The sequence below is a fragment of the Pteropus medius genome, unplaced genomic scaffold (genome assembly GCF_902729225.1).
Source record: "Pteropus medius unplaced genomic scaffold, Ma_sr-lr_union100, whole genome shotgun sequence".
Lineage (NCBI taxonomy): Eukaryota > Metazoa > Chordata > Mammalia > Chiroptera > Pteropodidae > Pteropus > Pteropus medius.
The window spans coordinates 3,976,080-4,002,040 of NW_024351073.1; the positions used below are offsets into that span (position 1 = coordinate 3,976,080).

A 25,961-nucleotide genomic window follows, 5' to 3' on the forward strand; every position below is an offset into this window, starting at 1 on the left:
AGCAATCCCTTGATGCTGTCACTATTGTGTAAAGTTATTATCAATGAAAAAATATTCTGCTATCACATTAATGCAATGAGACTATTTAGGAACAGAGAGCTCGTAAGACAGACAACTCACAAAAGTTAATATAAAGCCTACATCAATGAATGAGCCTATGTACTTAATGTGTTTAAACCGGAGCTTTACTCTTTCATTACTATAAATGACTAAAGCAAATGTCAAAGAAAAAATTACTGTATTTCTGCATTTAAATAATCTAAATATTTAAGGCAATGAAAAAATTAAAAATTCAGGCCCACGCCTTTCAATGCAATATGATTTTCTTTAGAATAATTTGCAGAATATTTAATTCAAGGTTTTCTTCTTAAAGAAATAATTCAGTTAGATTCTTAGAAGCAACCATGAATTTTCTTTGCATTACTATTTATGTAAACTTTGTAATTTACCTTAAACATCTTAATTTCAAACATTAGCTATTAAGTAAATTCATAAGTTTTACTTTAATGAGATACCTTGTCCATTATACCCATTGCTTTAATTTTAGCAGATTCACTGCCAAGTTCATTAAGCTGATGTTTTCCTAAGAGCAGTTCCTGAGGAATTTCATCATCATCACCTGAAAAACCAAACCAAACAAAACCAAACAGTTTTGGTAAAAGAAATAGCTCAAAATAGTAAGCTTAACTTTTTAATAAAATTTATGGACACACAAACACATATAAACAAACTAAACACATAAAAACCTAAGAGGCCTCTGTAAACCTCAAGCAAACCCTGCTAAGATGGGAAGAGGAGATAGATTATCTTTACTACTATTTTAGTTAACTGTTGACCCTTCTCAACCAAGCTCTCTGCCCCAGGAAGCTGACGTGGATGGTCTACATCAACAGTCCCCCCATGTCCTCTGGCTTCTGCTTGGGTTCAAGCCAGTGGGTTGCCCTGTCAGAAGATCAAAGAGAAGGAGAGTGAGGTCAGGTTATTTCCCTGACTCCTTCCTTCAAGGTCTCCTATGAGTTTGCTGCCTATGTCCTCTGACCAAAAGGTTACTGCTTTTTTCAAGGCAACTCATTCTACTTTTCTTTTCCTGCTGGGTAATTTCTGGTAAGTTCTCTTTACCCATGCTCCCTTGGGTACAGAGATGGTAACAGATCCATGCCTGTTAATCCTGGGTTCTGGCGCTATTCTGTCCTCACTTTTGAAATTGATCTCTTTGTAAATAACTCCTCAAATTATCCTAATTTGAGAGTGCCATCTGTCTTCTTATTGGGATCTTAAATGACACAAAAGACAATTTCTCAGCACAGAATTGGAAAGTTTTACAAATGATAAAACTGCTACTCTAAATAATGGGGAAACACATTAATGATACTTAGGCAAGAAACTTCACAAAAGCAGCACTTTCAAAATATACCTTTTAAGGCATTTTGAAATAGATATATCGAGATTATTGTATGCAATACGGCTTTTGTATAAATTAGGCACTAGTGTTTGTACAAGCTGAAGGTGGCATAAAACTGTTGAGAGTAGCTCTAAATACTGTTTTTATAAACCTAACAATATTTATATATATAATCTTTACATATTATTGTAAAAGTAATATGAATATCACATTAATTCTATTATACTGTAATTAGTTTACTATTTTATTTTTTCATATTAGATTATGTATTACAGTAGGTCTTTGAATAACTGTTTTATTCGACATCATTTTGTTATGTTGATGAGGAAAAAAAAAGGATTCCCAGCCAGGTCCACCGTCTTGTGTAGAGTTTGCATTCCCAGCCGGGTCCACTGTCTGTGTAGAGTTTGCATGTGCTCCCTGTATCTGTGTGGGTTTTCTCTGGGTACAATGGTTTCCTCTCACATCCCAAAGATGAGCATGTTAGGTGAACTGGCGTGTCTAAATTGTCCCAGTCCAAGTGAGTGTGGGTATGTGTTTGAGTGTGCCCTGTGATGGAAGGGTATCAGGTCTAGGGTGGGTTCTACCTTGAAACCTGTGCTGTTGGGATAGGCTCTGGCCACCCGCAACCTCAAAATGGAATAATTATCTTACTTGTTTTTTAAAAATCTTTCGTAAATGTATGTATAGCTCACATTTATTTCAATGTTCAATATTAGAAGTGTTCTGGGTTTTTAGAAATTCGGTAATGTTTTCATGACCAGAAATATGCCATAGGATTTTAACTTTAGTTTCCTCAATTAGCCTATGGTACAATTGGTTTCATTATGTTGTTTCGCCTGAAGTCACAGTTTCCAAGAACCTATCAAGGACATTAAGGACTTACTGTAGTTAAAGCCAGAGCCTGGAATATTTATCTTTGTATCTCTAGCACTTAAGGCACCATTGAAAAACAGTAAGCATTCAATAAATATTGGCTATTAGAACAAATGAATAAAAAATGGATGGTTCCTATTTCTCATATTAGTTCCTATTGCTCATATTAGTACCCTCCTCATCTAGGGCCTACTTGTCTCATCTGCAAAAAGACTTCCTTAATTACTTTAACTTGGATTCTTAAGACATTATTAATACCCAATTTAATACTTTATTTTTATACTAAAGTTTTCAGTTTCTTGGTAACACAGACTAGACTCGACTCCACACTATATTTTAAATTTTCTTGACCATGCCTTTGTATCCACTAAACACACAGGTAAATATGTTTTAAATTGATTTTATATTTAAAGGTAAATAAATATATTTTAAAATGATTTTACCAAATGCAGTAAAATCCATATCTTCTAAATTATCCAAAATATTCTCTATTGAGGCTGTGAATCTCTTAAAAGTTGAAGAATCCATCATTTCTGCAACAGAGGGAGGAAAAAAGCTTATTATGTCCACATTCCAAATAGAAAATGGAAGTCGAAGAATATGAATAAAGACAAATTAAAATGTTACCTTCGGGTGTTAGTTTTGGTTCATAAGCTTTCCTCTTCTTTTGCTTTTCTTTTTTCTTCATTTTTCTAGCAACTAAAATTAACAAAAAGAAATACTGAAATGCAGGAAAGACAATTTAAAATATTTCTATTTTTGTTTCTAGTTTCTTCCTGAACATTAATTAAATACTTAAAACAATAATCACTGACAATCCAAACTAATTATATACTTTTGCCTGATTAAAAATTATGAGTTAATTAACTCATAAAAATATATCAAATATTCTTCAAAGTTAAAGGTCTAAATTTAAACTGGGTTATGTAAGAAATCTGTTGACACTGATGAATTACCCTCACTAAGGCTGGGAGGAGGAGAATAATCTTCCATGTCAGAATCTGATGGACTTCGGTTTCGATAACGACCACCACCCGAACTCCTTCTTCCTTCGTGAGAGTGGCCACTTCTCCTATGATCCCCAGAGCTTCTTCTGTCACGCTCTTCATATTCCCAAGCTTTATCATCATCTTTTTTATGTCGTTTCCTAGAGGCTAGAAGCAAATCCCCATGACAAATAATTTACCTCATTTAAAAAGGCTATTATAACTTGTACTTTACAAATGAACCACATGGAGAAAAAAATCTACATTGTATAGGACTAGGAAATTCTGAGTCATTATATTTAACCAGAAATATAAATTATGGTATAGGAATGGTTATCACTTATTTTAGCATTACCTATCTACACTTAAAGATTTTTTTACATGAACTCAGTTTGCTAGTAATTATAGATATGAATGATATGGGAATTAAACCACAGTGCATATTTCAAAAAGATATTCAGTGTCAGTAAAGATAATATCTAAACTTTAAGATTAACTAAGGCACGTAAAACAACCTGTATCTAGGATCTGGATGAAAAAACAGAAACACCTTAAAGCATTTGGATTATTGATGGGGAACAGGGCTGGGAGAAAAAGTAAACTTTTGAGACGTTGTTACAGACAGAATATGGGTAACTATGAATATCATTAATTAACAGCCAAGTTAAGCCCGCACTTTAGTTATAAATTTAACAGACTCTGATAACCTAACATCACAAGCCTACAGAAATAGAATAAACCTATATAGTTGTAAATACTCATATACTGAATTCAGTTCAACAACATGCTTGCTTACACCCAAGAAGAAAAGCTTTTAAGCTTATACATGCTATATAAGCATATATATGTATGTTACCTTGAATCCTTTCCCTATCCTTCCAGAGGTCTAATTATTCTGCTAAAGTTACCAGTACTGACAGAAGTCTTTAGGCAGAACTGGCAAACAGATCTCATCTGACATACCAACTCTGATCAACTGGTAATAGCTGCCTATAGCGTTATGTTGAGAGCAATTCTGAGCCCTGAGACAAAGTATCATATTTTGGCAAAAAAGACTGATTAGAAATATCTGTCCATCGAGGGCTGGGAGAGCAGTACAAGTGACCAATAATTATCATACTCGCTCTAGGGGTAGCACCACCAAGTTAAAACTAAATTAGAGAACTGATGTATCCTACATCTTGGGATCATACACTTGTTGTAGTGAAGACGTGTTGCTGATAATGAATATTTTCTAGTCTGTTGATCTAAATTTGACTCCCTTGCTTTATTGAGACTGGTTTCTATTCTGAATTACTAACTATGATCAATACCCAGTACTTAAAAGACTTGAGTCTCCTACCTGGCTGAGATATAAGGATGTCAATCTTTGGCCCACACTTTATCTATGCTTGTGTCGATGTCCTTATGTGTGGATATTCAAAGTCTATACCCTGGCTAATCCTACCCTTACATGCTGCTCCAGTTATTTCTATTTGGAATCTAGTCTGGTTTCTGGTTCTGGACACTTCTGTCCAATCTATTGACAATATGACAGAAAAAGATAATATTGTTTCCTCTTTTTGTGGTCATAGGCTTGGCAGAGCAAGACAGATCATAAAAAAGGACAAATGTAAATAGATATAGTTAAATCTTGAATTTTTTTTTCATAATTAGGCATAGATTTGACTGTAAAATATATGAAGACATACCCTTTTATGATTAGGGTATGTTCCAGTACATTCTCTTAGTAAGGGGCTGCCTTATATATAAGTAGGTGTGTGTCAGAGAAATAGATCACTTATGGATAGCAGTCACTAAATGTTTTTTCAAGTACTGAAAAATTTATCAAATATGAGGAATGATAACAGCAAACTTGTTCAGAAAGTAGTATTCTATGACCTCAAATATGAATTTAGTCTTTCTTAATTTTAATTAATTTCATCAGAAATCCATTTTAAGCATTTAATTCTACAAGTCTGAAAAATCTTATAACTGTTAGCAAATACATACAACATGCTGTATTGGTGGTAATTTTTTTTTAAGCCACGAAGGTTTTTATCTCACATTCATTAAACATTAGGCAATTTCGATGAAAATGGGATGGAAATTAGAAAAAAAAAAAATCCACTGCTATGATCATTGCGTTGTGATAAGGCTATCAGGATCCCAATTCATTATGACTAGCTTGTTCTTTCTCTGTTTCGCTCATTATCCTGAAAGTAGGGGAGGAGCTTAATAGAGAGGTACATAAAATATGATTTGGGTGTTTTCCACCCTCCCTTTTCATATTTTACCTATATCTCTCTTTAGCTTCTTTAGCACCCCTCCTTCTTCCCCAGACCTTATATTTATGCTACGGCGATCCAAATCTGTGTGGCCCAACTTTCAAAATTACCCCTCAATCCTTCTCTCTCTCCTTCAGCTAAACTATTTCCTTAGATTTTTGGAAAACCAATTTTATTAAACTGCAGTAAAACCTTAAGTTTCAAAAAGTTTCTCTTTAAAACAGCATAAGCTTGCTCCTTATGTACTCACAATACTTTTACATTTTGTATTGCACTATATTTTCACTACGTTACTTTTCTTGTGGTATAACGGCAATTTGGTTGACTGTCAACTATCAATTGGTATTTTATCATCACTCAAATTAATGGGCCCATAGTTGACTTTTTATATTATAGAAACCAAGAAAAACAGGAATCTACTCTCAGATCTCTTGAAAAATCCTGAAAAACTTTCCTTTTTCCTAGCAGAGGTTGAAGCTCAGGGTCTCTAACTAATCTTAGCTTTTAATATACTTAGGCATAGATATAATGAGATCCATGGCTTTAAGATGAAACTATGTGCTCCCATAAGATGAGACAATAGCTCTAAAAATAGAAAGCAGGGAAAAGAACAGCGGCTGCACTGATGACAAACATGGGGCGTTTGTGGCTCTGTCCCTCTATTTTATACTTCGTGGGTATTTCTGATTATGCTGTCCTTTCTACTTAACTGTGAGGTAACTTCTAAATTCTCATCCACTTGACAATGCAGGCGGCCACTCTCAATTAACGAGTTGAAATGTGATTTGAGATCTGCAATTAAGGAACGTCTTCTTAGCTATTCCCTTTAGAAATGGGTAATGTATTGGGTGGGTGGGGGATAGGAAGAGTGAAGAAGAGGCATGTATATAAGGGAGTCAGTTTCTGGGCCACCAGATCTCCTTTCTCCTCTCTTTCTTCAGAGCGTATGTTCCCATATGACCAAAATGTTTGATTATAATAAAAAAAATTAACTTTAGCCACTGAAATATACTGCATGTAAATACATCTCATAATACAATTATAACAATTATACATATAATTAAATATGTCAGATTATCTTTTCTATATATTTTATTTCAATTTTAAAACTTTGTTCAGATTTGTTCAGTAATCATAGTTTACTGCTCATAGCTCAAGAGCTCACAATTTTAAGACGATCAGAGTAAATGAACATTGATTAAAAACTCTGGAGGAGGTGAAGGGCTTCCATCAGCAATATACATTTAAAAATAGCAGCATGCATCTCTCCTTCCTGCCCTTGCTGGTCACACCTCAATCTATGGACACTAGGTGGAAAAGGTAGAACACACTGGTGGTCTTCCCACTTCTTTTGGTCATAATGACTAAGTCAGTTGGCACACAAGTGAAGATCTCCCATAGTCTGTTTCCACTGAATGCCGTTTAAGTCAAACAAGGCTGCTGACCCCTCTTGGCTAGGCTCAATTCTCTTGCTCCAGAAGAAGGAAGATAGGGATAAAAGAGAAGAACTTTTTCAGTGGACCAGTAGGAAGACAGGCGAGGTATAGCAAGTCTAGTGCAAAGACAGGTGATCACAGTGTTGTAGAGAGGTAGCTGTGTAGTGAAGAAGCCAGCTCTGGAAAACAGTGAAACAAGGGAGGAATTCCAGGACACAGCTGGGCAAAAAGGAGAAGCCAGGTCCAAACCACAGAGATCAATGTGGCTAATCTATTCATAATTTAGTGACAGCATGGTTTTAAATATTTTTTCACCTGGCTATCTCCTATGTGTCCTTCAAGACTCAAATCAAGTGTCACCTCTTCCAGTAAGCGTTTCCTGAACCCCCAGTATGATTTTTGATGCCAATCCAATGTGCTCCCATAGCACCCTAGATTTACTATTATCACTATACTTTTCTCACTATACTACAATTGTTTACATTTTTCCCCCATTAGAATGAAAGCTCTTCAAAGACAGGGGCTACATCTTATTTGTATTTTTATTCTCAGTGCTTAGCATTAGCAGGACCTCAATAAATGTTTGCTAAATACATAGAGACACATATGTGTTATCTGATGCTAATTATAGATGAAAATATTTTTCTTGGTGCCAACTGATCTCATCTTTCACACAGTTTTTTAAGTATTAAGAAAAAAACTCGCTATGTTATTAAGATAAGATCACTGTATTCTTGCTAACCCAAAAAATTATGAGACAAACACATCAATCTACTTTTTAATTCTAAAATAAGAAAGTTATGTGATACTTACATTCAAAAGCTTCATCACTATCATTATCTTCATCTGAACTGATTTCGGCATATTTTGGCTTTTCATTAACTGTGCTACGCTTGCGTTTATTCATTTTCACACGTTCACAAAGTGGCATGGTGGATTCAATTTCTGCCAGGAGTTCAGGGGGTAATTCTTTTAACACTGATTGATCTATACTACCTATTAACAAAAGGTAAGAAAAAAATTTCAATCTGAAGATGTAAGGGAAATTTTAACTAAATTAACACAATAAAAATAAAATGTAAGTACTTATATAAGTTTTCTAAGTCACCTTTGTATTTTAACAAAATGAGATCATATTTACAACAGTAAGTCTTTACCTTAAACTGATAATGCAGTTTTTGTACATATCATTATATAACAACTTTAAAAATATAATAATGGGGAATTATATTGTCAATTTTTGATATAATGCCTTCATTTGTCTGCACTGACTAAAAACCTTCTGAAACTAGATATCCTTCATTTGTCTGCACTGACTAAAAACTTTCTGAAACTAGTATATTTGTAGTATGAGGTACATCTCATATTCTTGGTAGCACTCAAATTTGTTTTATAGAGATCTGAAGCAGTTAAGTACGAAAGTAATGCTATCCTTCAGTATAAATGAGAAGAATTGGAGGAAACTTTTCAAGTCCCTCTCTTCCTTTATGACCTTGGTGGTTAATGTATGGTGGCTGGGACAAGAGCTTTTTACGTTTTCACCTATCAATGTCTCTTAGAGAGGTATGATAATGCCTTTAAGTATCATGGAGAATTTCTTCAAACAGATAAACCCATATATGCATTTAACTGAAAATAACAGAAACATGAAAGGTAGGATAAATAGAACAAAAATATTTTAAAATACGTCTACAACTGAAAATAGTAAACTCAAGTCTGTTATAAAATAAGTTCATATTTTCCCATGAAAGAGTAAAGACAGGAGGAAAATACATCAACATAGTGCAATAAAAACTATCAACATAATACTACCTAAACTCTACATACATATGCACAGACACAAAAACAGTTGTTATAAGAAATAAATTAATATCTTGTTGAGAGCTAAAAAATAAACCAGCAAATTTGTCCTTGATGACTACCAGAGATGACAATTTAAACTAACTTTACTTACCCATATAAATCTTTGAATGGAAGTATAAAAATGATGTCTTATCTGCTAAATTTTAGAAATTGGGAGCAAAGAGTACTATACTGGTTTATAGCAGGGAATATTAGTAACTATAACCAACATTAATACTATAACATTCAAATGATAATAGTGCTTATGTTAAGAATAAGAATAAATCATGGCAAAAAACCCCCTGGTACCAATTAAGACAATTTCAAAGCTTTAAGAATATATAATACTAATAATTTAGGTATATAAAACAAATTATTAATTTCAGTAGAAGAATAATCCTTTTTTATTCTTCATGAAAATTTACTCAACATCACGAAGGAGTTATTTCAGTAACTTTTAGTCTTCCAACCTTTAAGAACATACATAGCAATGATTTCAGCCAACAAAGATGTAATAATCGTGACTGGTAATATTACAAAAACATCACTGCTGAGAATCCAGACATAGGTATTTGAGTTTAACTTATCTGTGTAATTTTAAAAACATGTAATATTTCTTTATTCTGGCTTTCTTAATTTAACTTTATTTTATCAGTGAGGTCTATTTTCAGAATATTGGTAGAGGTAAAAAAAAAAAAAAATCAATTTTAGCTTTAGACTGTCCATATCTTCAGCCTCAAGGTAAATACACTCTGGATCTCATTTAAAAGTCCTTAATGCTCTGAATACCTCTAATTAAATATGTGGTTTTTTGATGGAAGGATCACATCTTCTAGTATATATCTATTCCTTTCCACACGACCTATAGTATTAAGTGTGTATATACAGAAGGTCGATAAATGCTTTCTGATAAACCTAACTCTGTGGTTCAGTCTCTTATGTTCACTTATAGATATATTTCCTATACAGTTTCTGAATTGCTATATTTTAAAAACTGATGGAAATATTTCCAATATATTTTTTTAAATGAAAAGTCTTTCTTTTTTTGTACTACATGAAACACGATAATCTTTCTGGTTTATAAATATAAATAACCCAAAGAATTTGGCCTTTACTTCATCATGAGAATGTTTAAAAAGCAGATTTATGTAACTGATTATGTTCTACTTAGATTAAATTACTATTCATAAAGTCATATTGACTTGATACTAATATCTCAGAATTAAAATTTTCCTGCAGATAAATATACAATAGATAATTAAGGATTAAGATATGTAATAGTACTTGTACTTTCTTTAAAGTGGATTATTATATCCTGAGAGCAAGGACTCTCCTTCTTTTTCTCTTAAAAAAAAAAAATTCCTCACAATAGCCAAACACAGCAAATGTATGTCTTATATTTGATAAAGCAGGCATCAAGCTTTATTCAGTTTAGTCACTATAGTTTACTGTTAATTTATTCCCTAAATTAAAATGAATACTATCAGATTTAAGAGCTATACTATTCTGTAGATCATTTTAACTTCTGTACAACTCTGAAAGTCACAGCAACATAATTCAAAGTCCAAATGTTTCATTTCTGTCCATGACCCAACTTAAAAAAAACCCAGCAATGGTAATGTCTCTCAATGTACTGTCCTTCAAAAGTGAACCCTATTTCATTTTGAATAGAAATGTCTAATCCATAGGTTTATGCATTTCTGAATTAACACATTTTCTTCCTTTTTATAAAACACTTTATAAAAGGACTAATCAGGTCCCTTGATTACAAAGGGTAAGAAATAAAATGCTTAATTTTCCTACACTCATGCTTAGGATCTTTAATACATCATCAAGGATCGGATAACTGAATCAGTTTCGACAGAAATGAATAAACGCCAAGCACTTCAAATGATCTCTATGACATATTTGGTTACATTCTTTACCCTGAATTAGGAAATAATCCTTTAAATGCAAATACAATGTCTCGCTGTTGTTTAAAACACTGATATTAGGGATTACTGTTTGCTGAACTCTTCTTAAAAACTTCAGACTGCTAGTATTTTGATTATCTTTCTCACCTCATTTTTCCCATCCCAACTATTCTTTAAATCAGGTATTTGAATTCCACAAAATTTTAAGTTACTAGGTTGAGGGATAATGGCATTTAGTCACAATTTTGTGAGGTACAACACTTTCAACTTTTATAGATATACATTCTTTTAGATATAGTATACCTCTATTTCCTGGCCATAAATAAGGTTAAGGAATACATTTACTTCTAGATGTACTTGCTCCAACTTTAGTATTCATGGATTTCTAGTATAAATCACTCATGTTAGCACATTCACAAGATTTTTAAAACCAGAAGTCATCAAAAGACTGAGAAGTCCCAAAAGTCACTGGTGTGATAACAATGTGTTTTGTTTGTTTAAAAGGGAAAATTGCCTTGAGATTAAAATAAACCACCTCAATTAATGAACTCTTTAGGAATGAAGCTTCAGCCAATAGAAACCAGTCATGTTCAGAAACAAACCAAGAAACTCAAATAAAGCTCAATTTTATAAGCCATTAAAAACATCTTAGCTAAGTATAATGTAGTTCAGTCACAATTCCTTCAATAATCTACCCTATTACAGAAGAGTAGCATCAAATGAATCTTTCACTTCAATCAAGGACAAAACAAAAATTCAGTAGAGTGCAGGCCGTCTATCTGCCTCTCTTATGATCCTAAGTGAGTTAATATGGTTTGAAGAGACATTTTTTGGTGCAAATTTCCTAAAAGCAAGTCAACTTCTTTATTTGAAGCCACAGATAGGAAGAGCATCCAAGGACTATAAATTGTGGGTGACACAGCCTTAAAAAAGGGTAACATTTGGGAGGCAAAAACAGAGAGACATTGAAAAAATGTGAGGCTCAACTATGAGACCAGGATATTGAATGCTCTTTCCACAGAAACCTCAAGGTTACCTAATCTGATGGCCGAACTAGGAGTAAAGAGGACGATGGTTCACTAGGAACCAAAATCCGCAGTAAATGTGGGAACGTGTAAGATTGGTGAATAAAAGTTTTGAGGTCAAAGAACACTGACCTCAGAGGAAGAACTTTGACATGTATATTTTATCAATTATTTGGAAAGAGCAATAGAAAACTAGGAGAATAGAAACTAGGACATCACTTTCTGGAGCTAAGGTTCCTTGACTGAGTGAAAATGAGGAGAGTAAAATTCACATATTTTACAACAGATGTTAACAGTAATCAGGGTAATAAGAAAGGGATATGTTTGAAATTGAGGAGGAGGGCTTAATTTAAGACAAAAGATCAGGCAGACCACATCTTCTGGAAGAAAAGGGTCAGAAAATAGAAAGGTTTGCTTAAATACATGAAAGTGATGAATAATGAGATAATCTGGAATAAAGTTGCCTTAATTTTGGTAAGGAGGCAGAGAGCCCAGGCACTGGCTAGAAGCCAAATAAAGCTTGTTCAGGATAACAAAAAAATTAGAAAATTAAAAGAAAAAAAAAAAAGAAAATGAGCAGTTATTCATCTGTGGCTAGGGAGGAGTGGTTAGGATCAAATCAAACTGCAGCTATTTTCTCTCTGATGGCCTTTGAGAAATACTCCTGAAATTAATACAAAGAATCATTACAAAATCACTATTTAAAGACATTTATAACTAATAACTGGCAAGTCTTTTTAATTTTAGCCAGCAATTTTCAGGTTTTGACCCATAAGCAAATTTTAGCCAGCAATTTTCAGGTTTTGACCCATAAGCAAATTATGAAGTCAATTTTGTGGGTCTTAACCAGCAGTTGTGTTTAAAATAAAAGCAAAAATGTCAGTATTCTTCCTGTAGTGAGGGTAGAATTATGTGTGTATTATGTCATAATCAAAAAATTTTCAGTCTTTCAAGCTTTATGGTCACCACCTCTCTCAAAATAGGAGAGTCAATTCAGATTGAAAAAGTCCTAGGTTAATCTAACCCAATGTGTGGGTTTAGCCCAATGTTTCTTAAGCTACAGGTTCAGTGAAAGATAAATAATAATTTGAATAATATTCTCAAAATTAATAAAATTGATTTTATTCATTACAAATTGATAGACTATTATGTTGCTACCTTGTATCAGGGAAATTACTCGCCTATAATTCTGATATAAAAGTTGCCAATGTTATGTTTTTGAAGCCGTTACAATAAAACGTTGTATTACTCAGAAATTACCTTTATTTATTTTTTTAAGTAAATATTTCTAAAAAGCACTGTAGCTATCTTTTTTCTTTTCTTTTTTTTTTTTTTAACAAGACAACTTCTTGATGCATGGTATTATTGAAAAAAATCAACTTTTCCATGATGCTTTACACAATGCCTTTAGGAATTAACTGCTATATATAAGGCTGTTTGAGATGATCTGAAATGACCCAGACTTTGCGTATAATTTCTTCAGGTCTGCTTGTAATTTGCTGAAATGTGTATACTCAGACTTTGCTAACAGTGTAGAAAATATAACACACAGAGTATGGTGTTCAAACCCTTTAACCCATTTATATCATTTGTGGAAAGTCATCCCAAGGAAATTTATGTAACAAAATTAAAAAGCTCCATTAAGAAAGATGTTTAGATTGGTTTTATCTATTGTAACATCAAAATGTCCAACCATAGAACACAGAAGAGTAGATCACCTTGAGGATAATTATGAATGATGTTGACACAGAAATAGTAAAAGTAAACAATGCAAAATGATAGATATATCATGTTTATCTATGTATTTGTAACAGGAGTCAAAGGAAATCAACATAAATATATTAATTTAAGAAATTAATTTTCCTAAAGAAATACAAGGTATACTTTGGGGAGACAAGAAAAAGGTCAATGCGTGAGGGATTAGGAGGTACTTCATGAGCACAGTGGCTTTTTAACAGAGATGAGGTGGAATGAGGAGGGAAAAGTGGAGGATGCAAGACAGGAGCAAAGAAATAGGAGTTGGAAGCCAGGAGGAGTAAGTTTGGGGAAGTCTGAGTAGTCTGCTCTGGACAGAACAAGATACTTAAAAGATGAAGTAGGTAAGCCTGTAAAAGTAGGCAAGGTTCATACATTACAGTCTTTTTGAGTGACAGAATCAAAAAGTTACTCTAGCAATACTTTATGAAATGGGTTGGAGGGGGGAGACATTAGAAGGGAAGTCTTCTAAGAGCTATTTGATATGTCTATGTGAAAAGGTATGGAAGAAGTGTATTATGATTTAACCATTTTTGAAAATAGCTAATATCACTATTATGTATTTATTAAACTTTAGGAAGAACTATTTAGCTCAAATACTATTAACTATTTAACATGTTAAGATCATCTAGAAAATAAAAATATGAAATCAGGGTCAACAAAATTCACACCTTGATATTTGTTATTTAAGTATTTAATCAATCTGATCAAGTATTAAATTGTATAATTAGTTACTCAACGGACTACTATTACATTAGGCTGAATGTAAAGAATTTTAGTAACATCTATTTTATAAAATTCTAGAAAAACATTTTCCAACAATGCAAGGAATGGCATATTTTCTGATTACATTCTTACCATACCCATGGCTATAAAACAATGTTTAACTTTAATCTAGTCCCACGTTACTTCTTCCACATTGCACTATAAATTAGCCAAATGTTTAAGTTCTCTAAACTTATTGCGCTTTTTCCTTCTGCCCTTGTACTAAAAAATGCCACATAATCCACTATTCAGTTTTAGTCACACAGCACTCTTTTTCCTTAAGGATACAACACTGTCACTGTATCTTTAATTACCCATATCCTCCACAAGATCATAAACTTGATAAAGTCATAGATTGTTTGCAACATCTAGCAGACTGTATGGAATGTTGAAAATGGCCCAAAATATTTATTGATGCTTAATGTAATGATCAGAATAAATCTGTGGTCTTCCAAGAAACTTTTCCAGCTGAAATTCTTTTTAAAATCCTAAAAGTAATTCTTAGTTGTTCTATATTGATAATTACAGAAAAGTTTATCCACAAAGTAAAAAGGAAAGATTTCAAATTGACATGTGATAAGTAGAAAATGTTTTAAAGGCAATTTAAATCTGTTATATATTTAAATTTATTATATTAATTAAATATTAATACATATAACCCCACTGTAGATAAATAAGTACTCACAATATTAAATATCCTACTAAAAGATATTTGGCTAACTTAATACTACGTTTATAAATATTGGATAAGAACCAGAAAAATAAAACTAGACCAGTCTTATACACATATTAAAAATACTTAAATGGCTGTGGAAAATGCAAATTTTAGGTCTCATTCGCTACTGAATAAACAATCTAGTTATTAGATACATCTATATAAAATTTCAACTTAATATCTTAATCAGGCTCAGCATCTGTTTTTGCCCCACAACCTGTTTTTAGATATAAAGGTTTATTAGAATACAGCAACACAATCATTTGCATGTTGTTTATGGTTGCTTTTGTACCATTAATGTTAGAGACAAGTGGCCCATAATGCTTAAAATATTTACTATCTGTGCCTTTACAGAAAAAGTCTGCTGACCTCAGACCTACAGCATGTCATACTTTGTTTAAAATGGAACAAAGCAAGGAATATGCAAGGAATGGCATACTTTCTGATTACATTCTTACCATACCTTGCAAGTGCAGAAATAAAAGACTACAAATAGAGAAGATCAATTAAACAAAGCTGTTTTTTTTTTTTTTTGGAAAAAGAAAAAAAAGACAAACTTTTAGCTAGACTTATCAAGAAAAACAGAAAGAGAACTCAAAATTATAAACAAAAGAGTAGACATTGCGACTGGTGCCACACAAATACAAAGGCTCAAAAGAGATTACTAAGAGCAATTATACATTAACGAATGGGACAACCTAGAAGTAGACAACCTATCAAGACCAAATCATGAAGAAATAAAAAATCTGAACAGACCAGTTACTAGGAGATTGGATTAGTAATTAAGAAAACCTCCCAACAAAGAAAAGCTCAGGACAAGATAATTTCACTGGTAAACTCTACCAAATGTTTAAAGAAGAATTAATACCAATTCTTCTCAAACACTTCCAAAAGAAAAGTGGAGAAAACTCTTCCAAAAAAAAGTGGAGAAAACACTTCCAAATTCATTTTGCGAAGCTAGACAGCAAAACAAGGCCACTACAAGAAAAGAAAATTACAGGCTGTTATCTCTTATGAACATGGATCCAAAGTTCTCAACAAAATATTAACAAACTGAATTTAGCAATACATTAAAAGGATCAAGGTGAAGGGATTAAGAAGTTCAAATAAGTAGTTACAAAAAAGTCATAGGGATGTAAAGTACAGCATAGGAAATATAGTTAATAATATTGTAATAATTATGTATGGTGCCAGGTGGGTACTAGTTATTAGAAGAATCACTTTGTAAGTTATATAAATGTCTAACTACTATGCTATACACCTGAACCTAATATAAAATAATACAGAATGCCAATTGAAATTGAAAAAAAATTAAAAAGGGAAAAGCCCCCCAAATAAAACTATAAACAAGCAAAAAAATACAAAAACCCCCCCACAAAATCGTACATCATGATTCAGTGGGATTTATTACAGGAATGCAAGAAAAGTTCAACATCTGCAAATCGATCAATGTGATACACCATATTAACAAAATGAAGAAATCACATGATCATATCAATAATTGCAAAAAAGCATCTGACAAAATTCAACATTCACTCATGATAAAAACTGAGTACAGAGAGAACAAACCTCAACATAATAAAGACTATATGTGACAAGCCCACAGTTTACATCATACTCAATAGTGAAAAGCTAAAAGCTTTTCCTGTAAGATTAGAAACAAGAATGCCCACTCTTGCCACTTTTAATCAACATAGTACTAGAAGTCCTTATAGCCAGAGCAATTAAGCAAGAAAGAGAAATAAAAGGCACCAAAATCAGAAAGGAAGTAGTAAACTGTCTCTAGATGCAGATATGTTATATACCGAAAACCCTAAAGACTCCACCAAAAAAAATATTAGAATAAACAAATACAGTAAGGGTATAGGGTATGAAAATCAATATACAAAAATCAGTTGTTTTGATACATTAACAACAAACTATCAGAAAGAGAAATTAAGAAATTAATGTCCACACTATGCAAATCAATTGACAGATTCAATGCTATCCCAAATTTCATGACATTTTTTCCACAGTATAATAAATAATCCTAAAATTTGTTGAGAACAGCAAAATAGCCAAATAACCAAAGCAATCTTGAGAAAGAAGAACAAAGCTGGGAGCATAACACTTTCTGATTTCAAACTGTATGATAAAGCTGTAGTTATCAAAACAGTATGGTACTGGCATAAAAACAGACATATGACCAATGGAACAGAATAAAGAGCCCAGAAATAAACCCATGCACATGTAGTCAATTAATTTACAGAAAAGAAGCCAAAAATATTCAATGGGGTAAGGCTAGTCATTTCAATAAATGGTGTTTGAGAAAACTGGACAGCCACATGCAAAAGAATGAAACTGGACCACTATCTTACACTATTCACAAAAATCAACTCAAAATGGATTAGGGCAAGGGAAACAAAAGAAAAAATAAACGAATGGGACTACATCAAACTAAAATGTTTTTGTACAGCAAAGGAAACCATCAACAAAACAAAAAGACAACCAACTGGGAGAAGATATTCGCTAATGATACATCTGACAAGGAGTTAATAACCAAAATTTATAAAGAACTTATACAACTCAACAACAAAAAACCAAATAATCCAATTAAAAAATGGGCAGAAGACCTGAACAGATACTTCTCCAAAGAGGAAATACAGATGGCTAACAGACATATGAAAATATACTCAATCATCAGAGAAATGAAAATTAAAACCACGAGATATCACCTCACACCTCTCATCAATAAATCTAAAAACATCAAGTGCTGGCTATCATCAATAAATCAAAATCAAAAAACATCAAGTGTTGGCGAGGATGTGAAGAAAAGGGAACCCTTCTGCACTATTTGTGGGAATGTAAACTGGTACAGCCATTATGGAAAACAGTATGACGTTTCCTCAAATAATTAAAATAGAATTATCATATGTTCAAGTAATTCCACTCCTGGGTATATATCCAAAGAAAACAAAATCACTATCTTGAAGAGATATCTGTATTCCATGGTCATTGCAGCATTATTTACAACAGCCAAGATATGGAAAAATGTAAGTTTAGTTCATTGATGAATGAAGAAAGAAAATGTGGTATATATAAATGGCACATTATTTAGCCATAAAAAAGGAATTCTGTCATTTGTGACAACACAAATGGACCCTAAGGGCATTATGTTAAGAGAAATTAGAGAGAGACACAAATACTGTATGATCTTTCTTACATGTATAATCTAAAAACAGTGAACTCACAGAAACAGAGAATATAGATTGGTGGTTGCCACAGGTGAGGAGTGGGTGGTGGTTGGAGTGGGTAAAGTAGTCAAAGGGTACAAACTTCCAGTTATAGGAGAGATAAGTTCTGGGGACATAATGTACAGCATGGTATATTTGAAAGTTGCTAAGAGAGCAAATCTTCAAACTTATCATCACAAGAAAAAAATTTTAACTATGTAAGGTGTTCAATGTTAACTAAACTTCATGGTAATTATTTCACAACACATACGTATATCAAATCATTATTTTGTACACTTCCAACTAATATGTTATATGTTAATAAAACTGGAAATAATTGGTGGCAGCAGTCTTCAAATATACATTAAATATAAAGTATGTATACATAAAAGATTTTCAATAATTTATTATATAAATTCAATTAAAATGGGGTGACTGTATTTTTTATATTAAAGAAATGGGACAGATTCTAGCTGTTAATATAAAAGATTCACTTTGGTCCTCATAATTGTATAAAGTAGGAAGGAGACTGGTTTCTCCATTTTAAAAGTGAACGAACCAAGGTTCTGAAAGGCTATGATTTGTTCAAGGCTCTGATACCGATGCTTTTTGTACAATGATTTATATTGGGCTTATTGAAGAATTTTCAAGAGTTAGTACAACAGAAGTCAGAGAATGCTAAATTTTGTGGGTAGAGGAGAGGATCCATATTTAAAAATCCTATTACAGTTAACCCCTCAACAACACAGTTTTGAACTGTGTAGGTCTACTTAGGTGGGAATTTAATACAAATGACCAGTGCAATTCAATTGATCCACACAGTTCAAACCCGTGTTATTCAAGGGTCAACTCCACAGTTGGGAATCAGCATATGTGGAGGGTGGGCTGTAGTTATACATGAAAATTTGACTGCATGGGAGGTCAGCACCCATAGCGCCCACTTTGTTCAAAGGTCAACTGTATATCGTATCATCTTATATTACATACTATTATGTTACATATACTGTATAGTATATAAATTGTATTGTATATTGTATGTAAACTCTAACATAGTGAACTCTCTCTTATTCTGAAGTTACTGAAATCCTCTCCTACAAGAACTTGATACAGATATTAAGATATGAATACCTACTTGATATTATGTTATACTATGATATATACTATGTATAGTACATATACTATAATTTTACTATATAACATAACATTAACTTACTGTTACTATAAAGTAATATATTAGCTATTTAATGTTATACTGTACCGTATAAGTAGATATTATCTTAATATTTATAACAGGGAATTGTAGGGGAGAGTCTCAATAACTTTAATTTAGAAGAGAGAATTCAGTATGTTAGAATAAGGACTATTTCTTCATAAACAGGAGTAAGTTCTCTGAGAACCATTTATCTTCTCAGCCCTCAATCATACTTATTCTACAGACAGGAAAACTGCTGGCTTAAGACGTAGAATGAAAACGAGAACATCACTAGCAAACTTTATTACATTTGATTTTCATGAAAACATTTCTACCTAATGAATCTCTTTAAGTCATTATTAATATCAATTACCTACTAAGCAAATTTTGGACCAAAAAAATTCCATGAATGGAAATCATGGACAAAAATTTTCAAAATATCACTCTAAAATCACACTTAAACACTAGCTAGGTAGATATTAAGCCAATTTCTGTAATAAATATTCTCCAAATATTTCCTAAAGATATTGCTGATAGTAAAGTTTTTACAGAAACTGAAAACTTGAGTTTTTTAGAAGTATTTTATAAAACTGACCAAATGAACCAAAATAAATTCCCATTGCAGCATTATTAAAGATTCTGAATATTGCAATCATATCTACCAAGAATTTCTCAACTTAGGAATTCATAAACCATGTCAAAAACTCGCTCTCAGAAATGGCGCTTTCTCACAAATTTACAGAAGGCTAGAGTCCTAAACATAATCCAACTAGACTGTTCAGTGCTACATAATGTATTTTAGTGATCGCCATTTGGCAGTGTAACTGCTACAGTAATAACTGAGATGAAACAACTGCTCCTATTAAGGACTGTAATCATTAGCTAATCAAATGAGCACTACAGTTTAAACACTGTTGACTATTAGAGCTGCTAGATGAGTACACATTCTCAGTGAAGACCATTTTCAGTAACTTTTACTCTTTAAAGACCGTGATTTCAAATAACAGATGGTATGAGTTATTTCTTGAAAGCAGTGACTGCAAGTGATGGAAAACGATATACTAGTTGAAAGGAAGTAGGGGGAGGAAGAAGAAAAAATTATTTCCTTGAGTATAAAGCTAAGCTATTTGAGACACTCTAAATTGTAAAAAATCAGAATCAAATTGTTAACATGTGTAATACCAATACTAAGCTACTAACATCAGGCATGTTAGTTGGTGATCATGCCAATCTTAAAGATCTCATAACTTTATTTTAATTTGGAGACATATTGTACATTAGGGTATATTAAGATAATATTGAATCAAAATCTTTTAACAATAAAGATATTATTTTTGCATTTAATATATTGATTGAAGTATACTTTAATAGAAGGTATTTCAAAAATTTAAAAGGTTTTACAAAGGTTATGTTCGTTCCTCACCCACATTCCCTCACTTGGCAAGGGAAAACCAAGGTGACAGTAAAAGACAGAAGCAGGATAAGAACAGAACTGATACCGAGCCAATCTTTTAACAGCTACAGAGCAATATAAAGGTAAAGGGTAAATTAAACAGACATGAATATGAGTAGGTCGCCTTTGGATCTTAATAAAAACTAGGTAGTTGACAGGGTGAACAGAGTTATTACAAAGTTTAGGAAACAGGAAACTGAAAATTATGTACCTCATGAGTTAGGGTCTTTTGGCGGAAACATAAAAGATGAAAACATAATTTTAATCTGTACCTAAAAACCTTATCTAAACATGGTGGCAACAGTTTCTATTTAATAAATAGGCATTTACTATGCTGCTATGTACTATACATTATGCTAGGTATTAGGGATATACATATATCCCCACAGAAATCAAATCAAATCTAACGCCACTTTACATTTAATATGGTCACACAAAAAGACAAAAATAAGTAACCTATACTAGGAGTCATAAATCTATACCCCTACCATTCAAACTTTACCAGCTTAAAGCGTATTCAATGAATTTCAAGTTACCCTAAAGAATGAATATTTTAAATATGAACACCAGGTAAAATATTTAAAAGATGGAATTTTATGGCTTTCCATAAAAGAAAAACCAAGAATTTTGGCCCTAGGAATTAAACACAAAAGTATACCAGCAATATCCAGTCTACTTCCTTTACTTAGAAAAACACCAATATGTCAGAATAGGTGATTTTTTTATGACTTTCCAACAACAATCCCAAATAGTATGTACGAAAAAGGATCAGTAATCCACAACTGCACTATGCATGTAATTTTTAAAAATCCACAATTACGTAGCTCTGCCATTGCTAACTTAGCAGCAGAGATCTAAAATAAAACCAAAATACATTACTAAAAAATAATAGATATCAATTCTAAGGTATAAATAAAGCCAAAAATATCTACATGGGATCCCAAAATGAATCTAAGCATTTAAGTAATATCTTTGATTAAAAGGTCCACTTATTATAATTACAGATATATTAATATGTGTGTACATACATACATGCACATGCACACACACCCCCTTCTCTAACAGGCAGACACACCCAGATAGTCTACTAAATTATTAACGAGAAGATATTAAGTATATATATTTGTGTTAAAAGCACATTTAGAGAAACATAGATTAGTACTAAAGTTTACATTCACAGACAATGAAATTATATGTGAAAAAAACACGGGAAATAATATAGTAGTTACTAATTATGAGCTATATTCATTTCTTGATGTTCAGTTGTAAAGATCCTTTGTTAAAAAAGAGCTTAGAAAGCAAGGCTTGCATAAGCTGACAGAGGGCAGGGGAGAAAAAGATGGTCTAGATCAAGGGGACAAGAGGGTACCACTTTCCATCTTTCCATCTGACTCTTCTAAAATTGTATAACTATACTCTGTAGTATATTTACATACCTGCTACTACCAAAATTTCAATGGAAATTTTGAAAGACAATCTTCATCTAGAAGAAAACACTTCTAGTGCTAGCCACTACATTCTAATAACCCTTTTACATAAACAAGTAATTCTAAAAAGATGCATGAATAATAAAAACCTTCTTAATTAAAGCTGAAGTCTTAGTTTTTTGTAGGTCTGACTGCTATAATTTAAAATCTGAAAGCTTCACTAAAAGTATAAATATTAGTAATTAAAAGGCATTTTTTTTTCATTTTTGGAACACAAAACCGAATTAATAGTGAAAAGTAAATGTTTAATGAAGACCAAGAAAAAAAAATAGATGTCATGACAAGTCACTTTTTTGAATAGTTTTTAGTAGTAACACTTTTCAATAAGCTTTTTTTGATAGACAAAGTATAACAGAATTTTTCAACAATAATCATTACATCTTCCATATCTCTTACACACTGCATTGCCATACAATATAACTTTCAGTGATGATGCAAATGTTCTCTATCTGCCTTAAGAAGGTAGCTGCTTGTCACATGTGGCGATTAAGAGAATTTTTTACTTTATTTCATTTAAACTAATTTCAATTTATATAGCCTAAAGAAGCTAGTGACTATCATACTAGGCAGCACAATTTTAGAGTTTCATATACTTATAAGTAACTATAAACCTAAGTTCTTAATGAACTTCTTCCACAGAATGAGAACTTAAAAATCAAATAAGCTTTCTCCTTTATTGCCTTAAGAACTATATCTCAGTCTATTTATATTGTGTGAGTTAAAAAAGTCTTGGCACATAGCATCATCAAATATATATAAATATATTAGTAGACAAAAGAATACAAAATTATATCTTCTGCAGAAAATGCCACTGTGTTTTCAGCATTTAAGATTTTCCTCACCTGGAAACAATACTACTCAAGTAACTGGAGAATTTAACTCAGCAACCATGTACGAAACAAACAAACAAAAAATAAAATCCCCCAAATCTCACAAACTAATGATTTAATCCAATTTGAGGTAAATACCATTCCCTATTACTTTTCCATAGAAAACAACAGAACTACATATTTTTTAAAAATTAAACATTTGTAACTAACTGCCTCCCTGGCAAAACAAATAATTTTCTAAGCTATATAAATTTAATCTATTCATCAATAATTAACTCAGAGATAAGTCTGTAAGAAAATAGGAGACATTTTATATTCTTAAAATAATTTATAACATTAACTTTGTATAACATATAGTTTAACTGAGATGTTAGAAATTAAAATTCAGTCATTTTATTACTTCATTATGGAACTGAATTATCTCTACAGCCAAAATAATTTTTCAGAAAGTTGTTAAATACATTCATTCTAATCACTTGATTAACAAGCGACTTTCAAAAATACCTAAAATAACTAAACAGCTAAAGAACTTATCTCTGTGTACAAGCAGTAAAAATTATGAATATAGTAAGTAGTTCAAGTAGGAATAGGAAAAAAAGAATTTTCATTGAGAACTTTTTATCTATGTTACTGAAAACAATTCACTGTTGTTTTATATAAGTGTTATATTTTCATTTAGTTGTGTTTCAATTTTTGTATATTTCCTTTTTTATCCTTAGTAATCTTAAAACTTAAAGGAAAACTGATTAGAATACAAATGACATCTTACCTTTATTTGACTTTGACGGTTTATTCTTGATAGGTTTAAGCGAACTTCTTGACTTATCCTCTCTATCTTTAATAAGTTTCTGAACATCATCCAAAGACAGTTTTTGCAGGACAACTACAGGCTTAGCTCCTTTATTTAGATCTTCAACTAATCCCATTTTTTCTACTTTGTCTTTCTGCTCTCCTTTCATTTCCATTTTCTTTGTCTCCTGAGTAATATTGCCATCCTTATCCCTCTTGATTTTTGGAATGACAAAATTTTTCAATGCACCAGACCTGCCCCCCAACAAATAACTTGGGAATTCTGCCTTATTATCAGGATGCGCTTTATTACTGTCTACTTTACTCTTGTTACCCTCTGTCCTTTTGTCATCTTTGCTATTTGGTGATTTGAAACCAGGTTTATCAGGTCTTGATTTATTAGAGTCTCCTTGTTTAACACGAGGACTGTCAGGTCTTGATTTTTGCTCCCCAGAAGATGGTCTTTCCCTCGAGTCCCCTGATTCATGTCTGTGTTTTCTTTCTAGTTTATCAGATTTTGAACCATCAGATTTAATACCATGTTCATTTCTACTAGAGGATCTCAATGTTTCTGGTCTTCGAACCCTAGACTGATCCCCCCGATGTCGCTCTGATTCACTTCTGTCATCTGATTTTTGTTTACTATCATGGTCACGTCTTAGAGACTCAGAAATAGATCGCCCATCAGGTCTCTGCTTTAAGGCTTCGGCTCGTTCTGATTTTAACCGAGGTGAATCAGATTTAATATCTTGTTTGTGTTTAGACACGTCAGGTTTTTTCTCTGTTGATGGCTTTCCAGAATCCCTCCTATTTTCATGCCTGTGTTTTGGTGTTTCAGGCCGACCTTCATTTTTTTGCTTTGGAGTTTCAGGTCGGCCCTCACCTTTCTGCTTTGGAGTTTCAGGCCGCCCATCACCCTTTTGTTTTGGGGTTTCAGGACGCCCATCACTCTTTTGTTTTGGAGTTTCAGGTCGGCTTTCACCCTTTTGCTTTGGGGTTTCGGGTCTTGACTTTGTTTCTAACCTGCCATTATTTTGTTTGTTTTCATTTGGTTTTGTGTCAGGCAGTCTATTTTCGTTCTGTTTATGCTCGGCTGTGGTGCTCTCATTGTGTTTGGATTCCATAGTTCTGCTCTCATTCTGCTTAGTTTCTTCTGTTTGTGTCTCAATTTTAGTTTCTGACTTACTTTCACTTGATTTTGTCTCCGCCAATCTGTTTTCATTTGGTTTAGATTCTGCCAATTTACTTTCATTTTGTTTCAATTCACTCTTTGAAAGCTCAGGATCAGACTTTTTTTTAGGAGTCTCAGGATGGTTTTCTGGTGTGGATTTAAGATTTCCAATAATATCTTCCTGAAGAACAGAAATAGGTGCATCATTACACTGTTTGATTTCTTCAGGCTTTTTTATGGAGTCTGAATCCTGAGTTACAGAAGCCTGAGAGTCCACTCTTCCTGCCTGATGAAGATCAATGCTAACCATTAATGCTGGCCTTGACCCATTTCCCGTAGAACCCGTCTCCTGAGAAGCTGGTCTATTACCTCCTGTAGCACCCCCAGCCTCCTGTGGGTAAGAATCTTGTTTTCTTTTTTTCAAAGGCTTATCTGAAATTTAAAGATAAATATTCAGTATCAGTAATAGACATATATTCTTATCTTATTAAAAAATCATATGGACTTTGACTATATTTTATAGTCACAGCATTTTTTAAATCTGGTGAATGCAAATGTCAATATGCATATATAAAATAGTAGGCACTAATAACATAATAACCAACATAAAAATCTTTTAAACCACAGTTTGAGAAATACTCATGCTTGCTGCACCTCAATAAATATTAGCCACTAGAGTAAAAAGAATTTAATAGCATACTTGAGAATATAAATAAGCCCAAGAATATAAAATAAATGGAACTTATAATACATTAAACACAAACATATATTTATGTTTGTAGAAGTGAAGGAAAAACCAAATTCTTCATATATGAATAAGGCGACCAGTTATAAATCATGTATTC

At 32.5% G+C, this 25,961-nt stretch overlaps 1 protein-coding gene across 3 annotated transcripts in view; it reads right to left on the reverse strand.

Moving 5' to 3' along the window:
- NIPBL (NIPBL cohesin loading factor) overlaps positions 1–25,961 on the reverse strand; it is a 166,339-nt gene that overhangs the window by 54,393 nt on the left and 85,985 nt on the right. For 2 of the 3 annotated variants that reach the window (XM_039842640.1, XM_039842641.1), the window contains exons 10-15: positions 23,926–25,548; positions 7,781–7,963; positions 3,235–3,432; positions 2,906–2,977; positions 2,722–2,811; positions 516–619 (exon numbers count right to left, since the gene is read on the reverse strand). In XM_039842640.1, coding sequence (XP_039698574.1) covers positions 516–619; positions 2,722–2,811; positions 2,906–2,977; positions 3,235–3,432; positions 7,781–7,963; positions 23,926–25,548 — 2,270 coding nt within the window. The remainder of the gene's footprint in view (positions 1–515; positions 620–2,721; positions 2,812–2,905; positions 2,978–3,234; positions 3,433–7,780; positions 7,964–23,925; positions 25,549–25,961) is intronic. The other variant, XM_039842642.1, reaches the window with a different exon arrangement.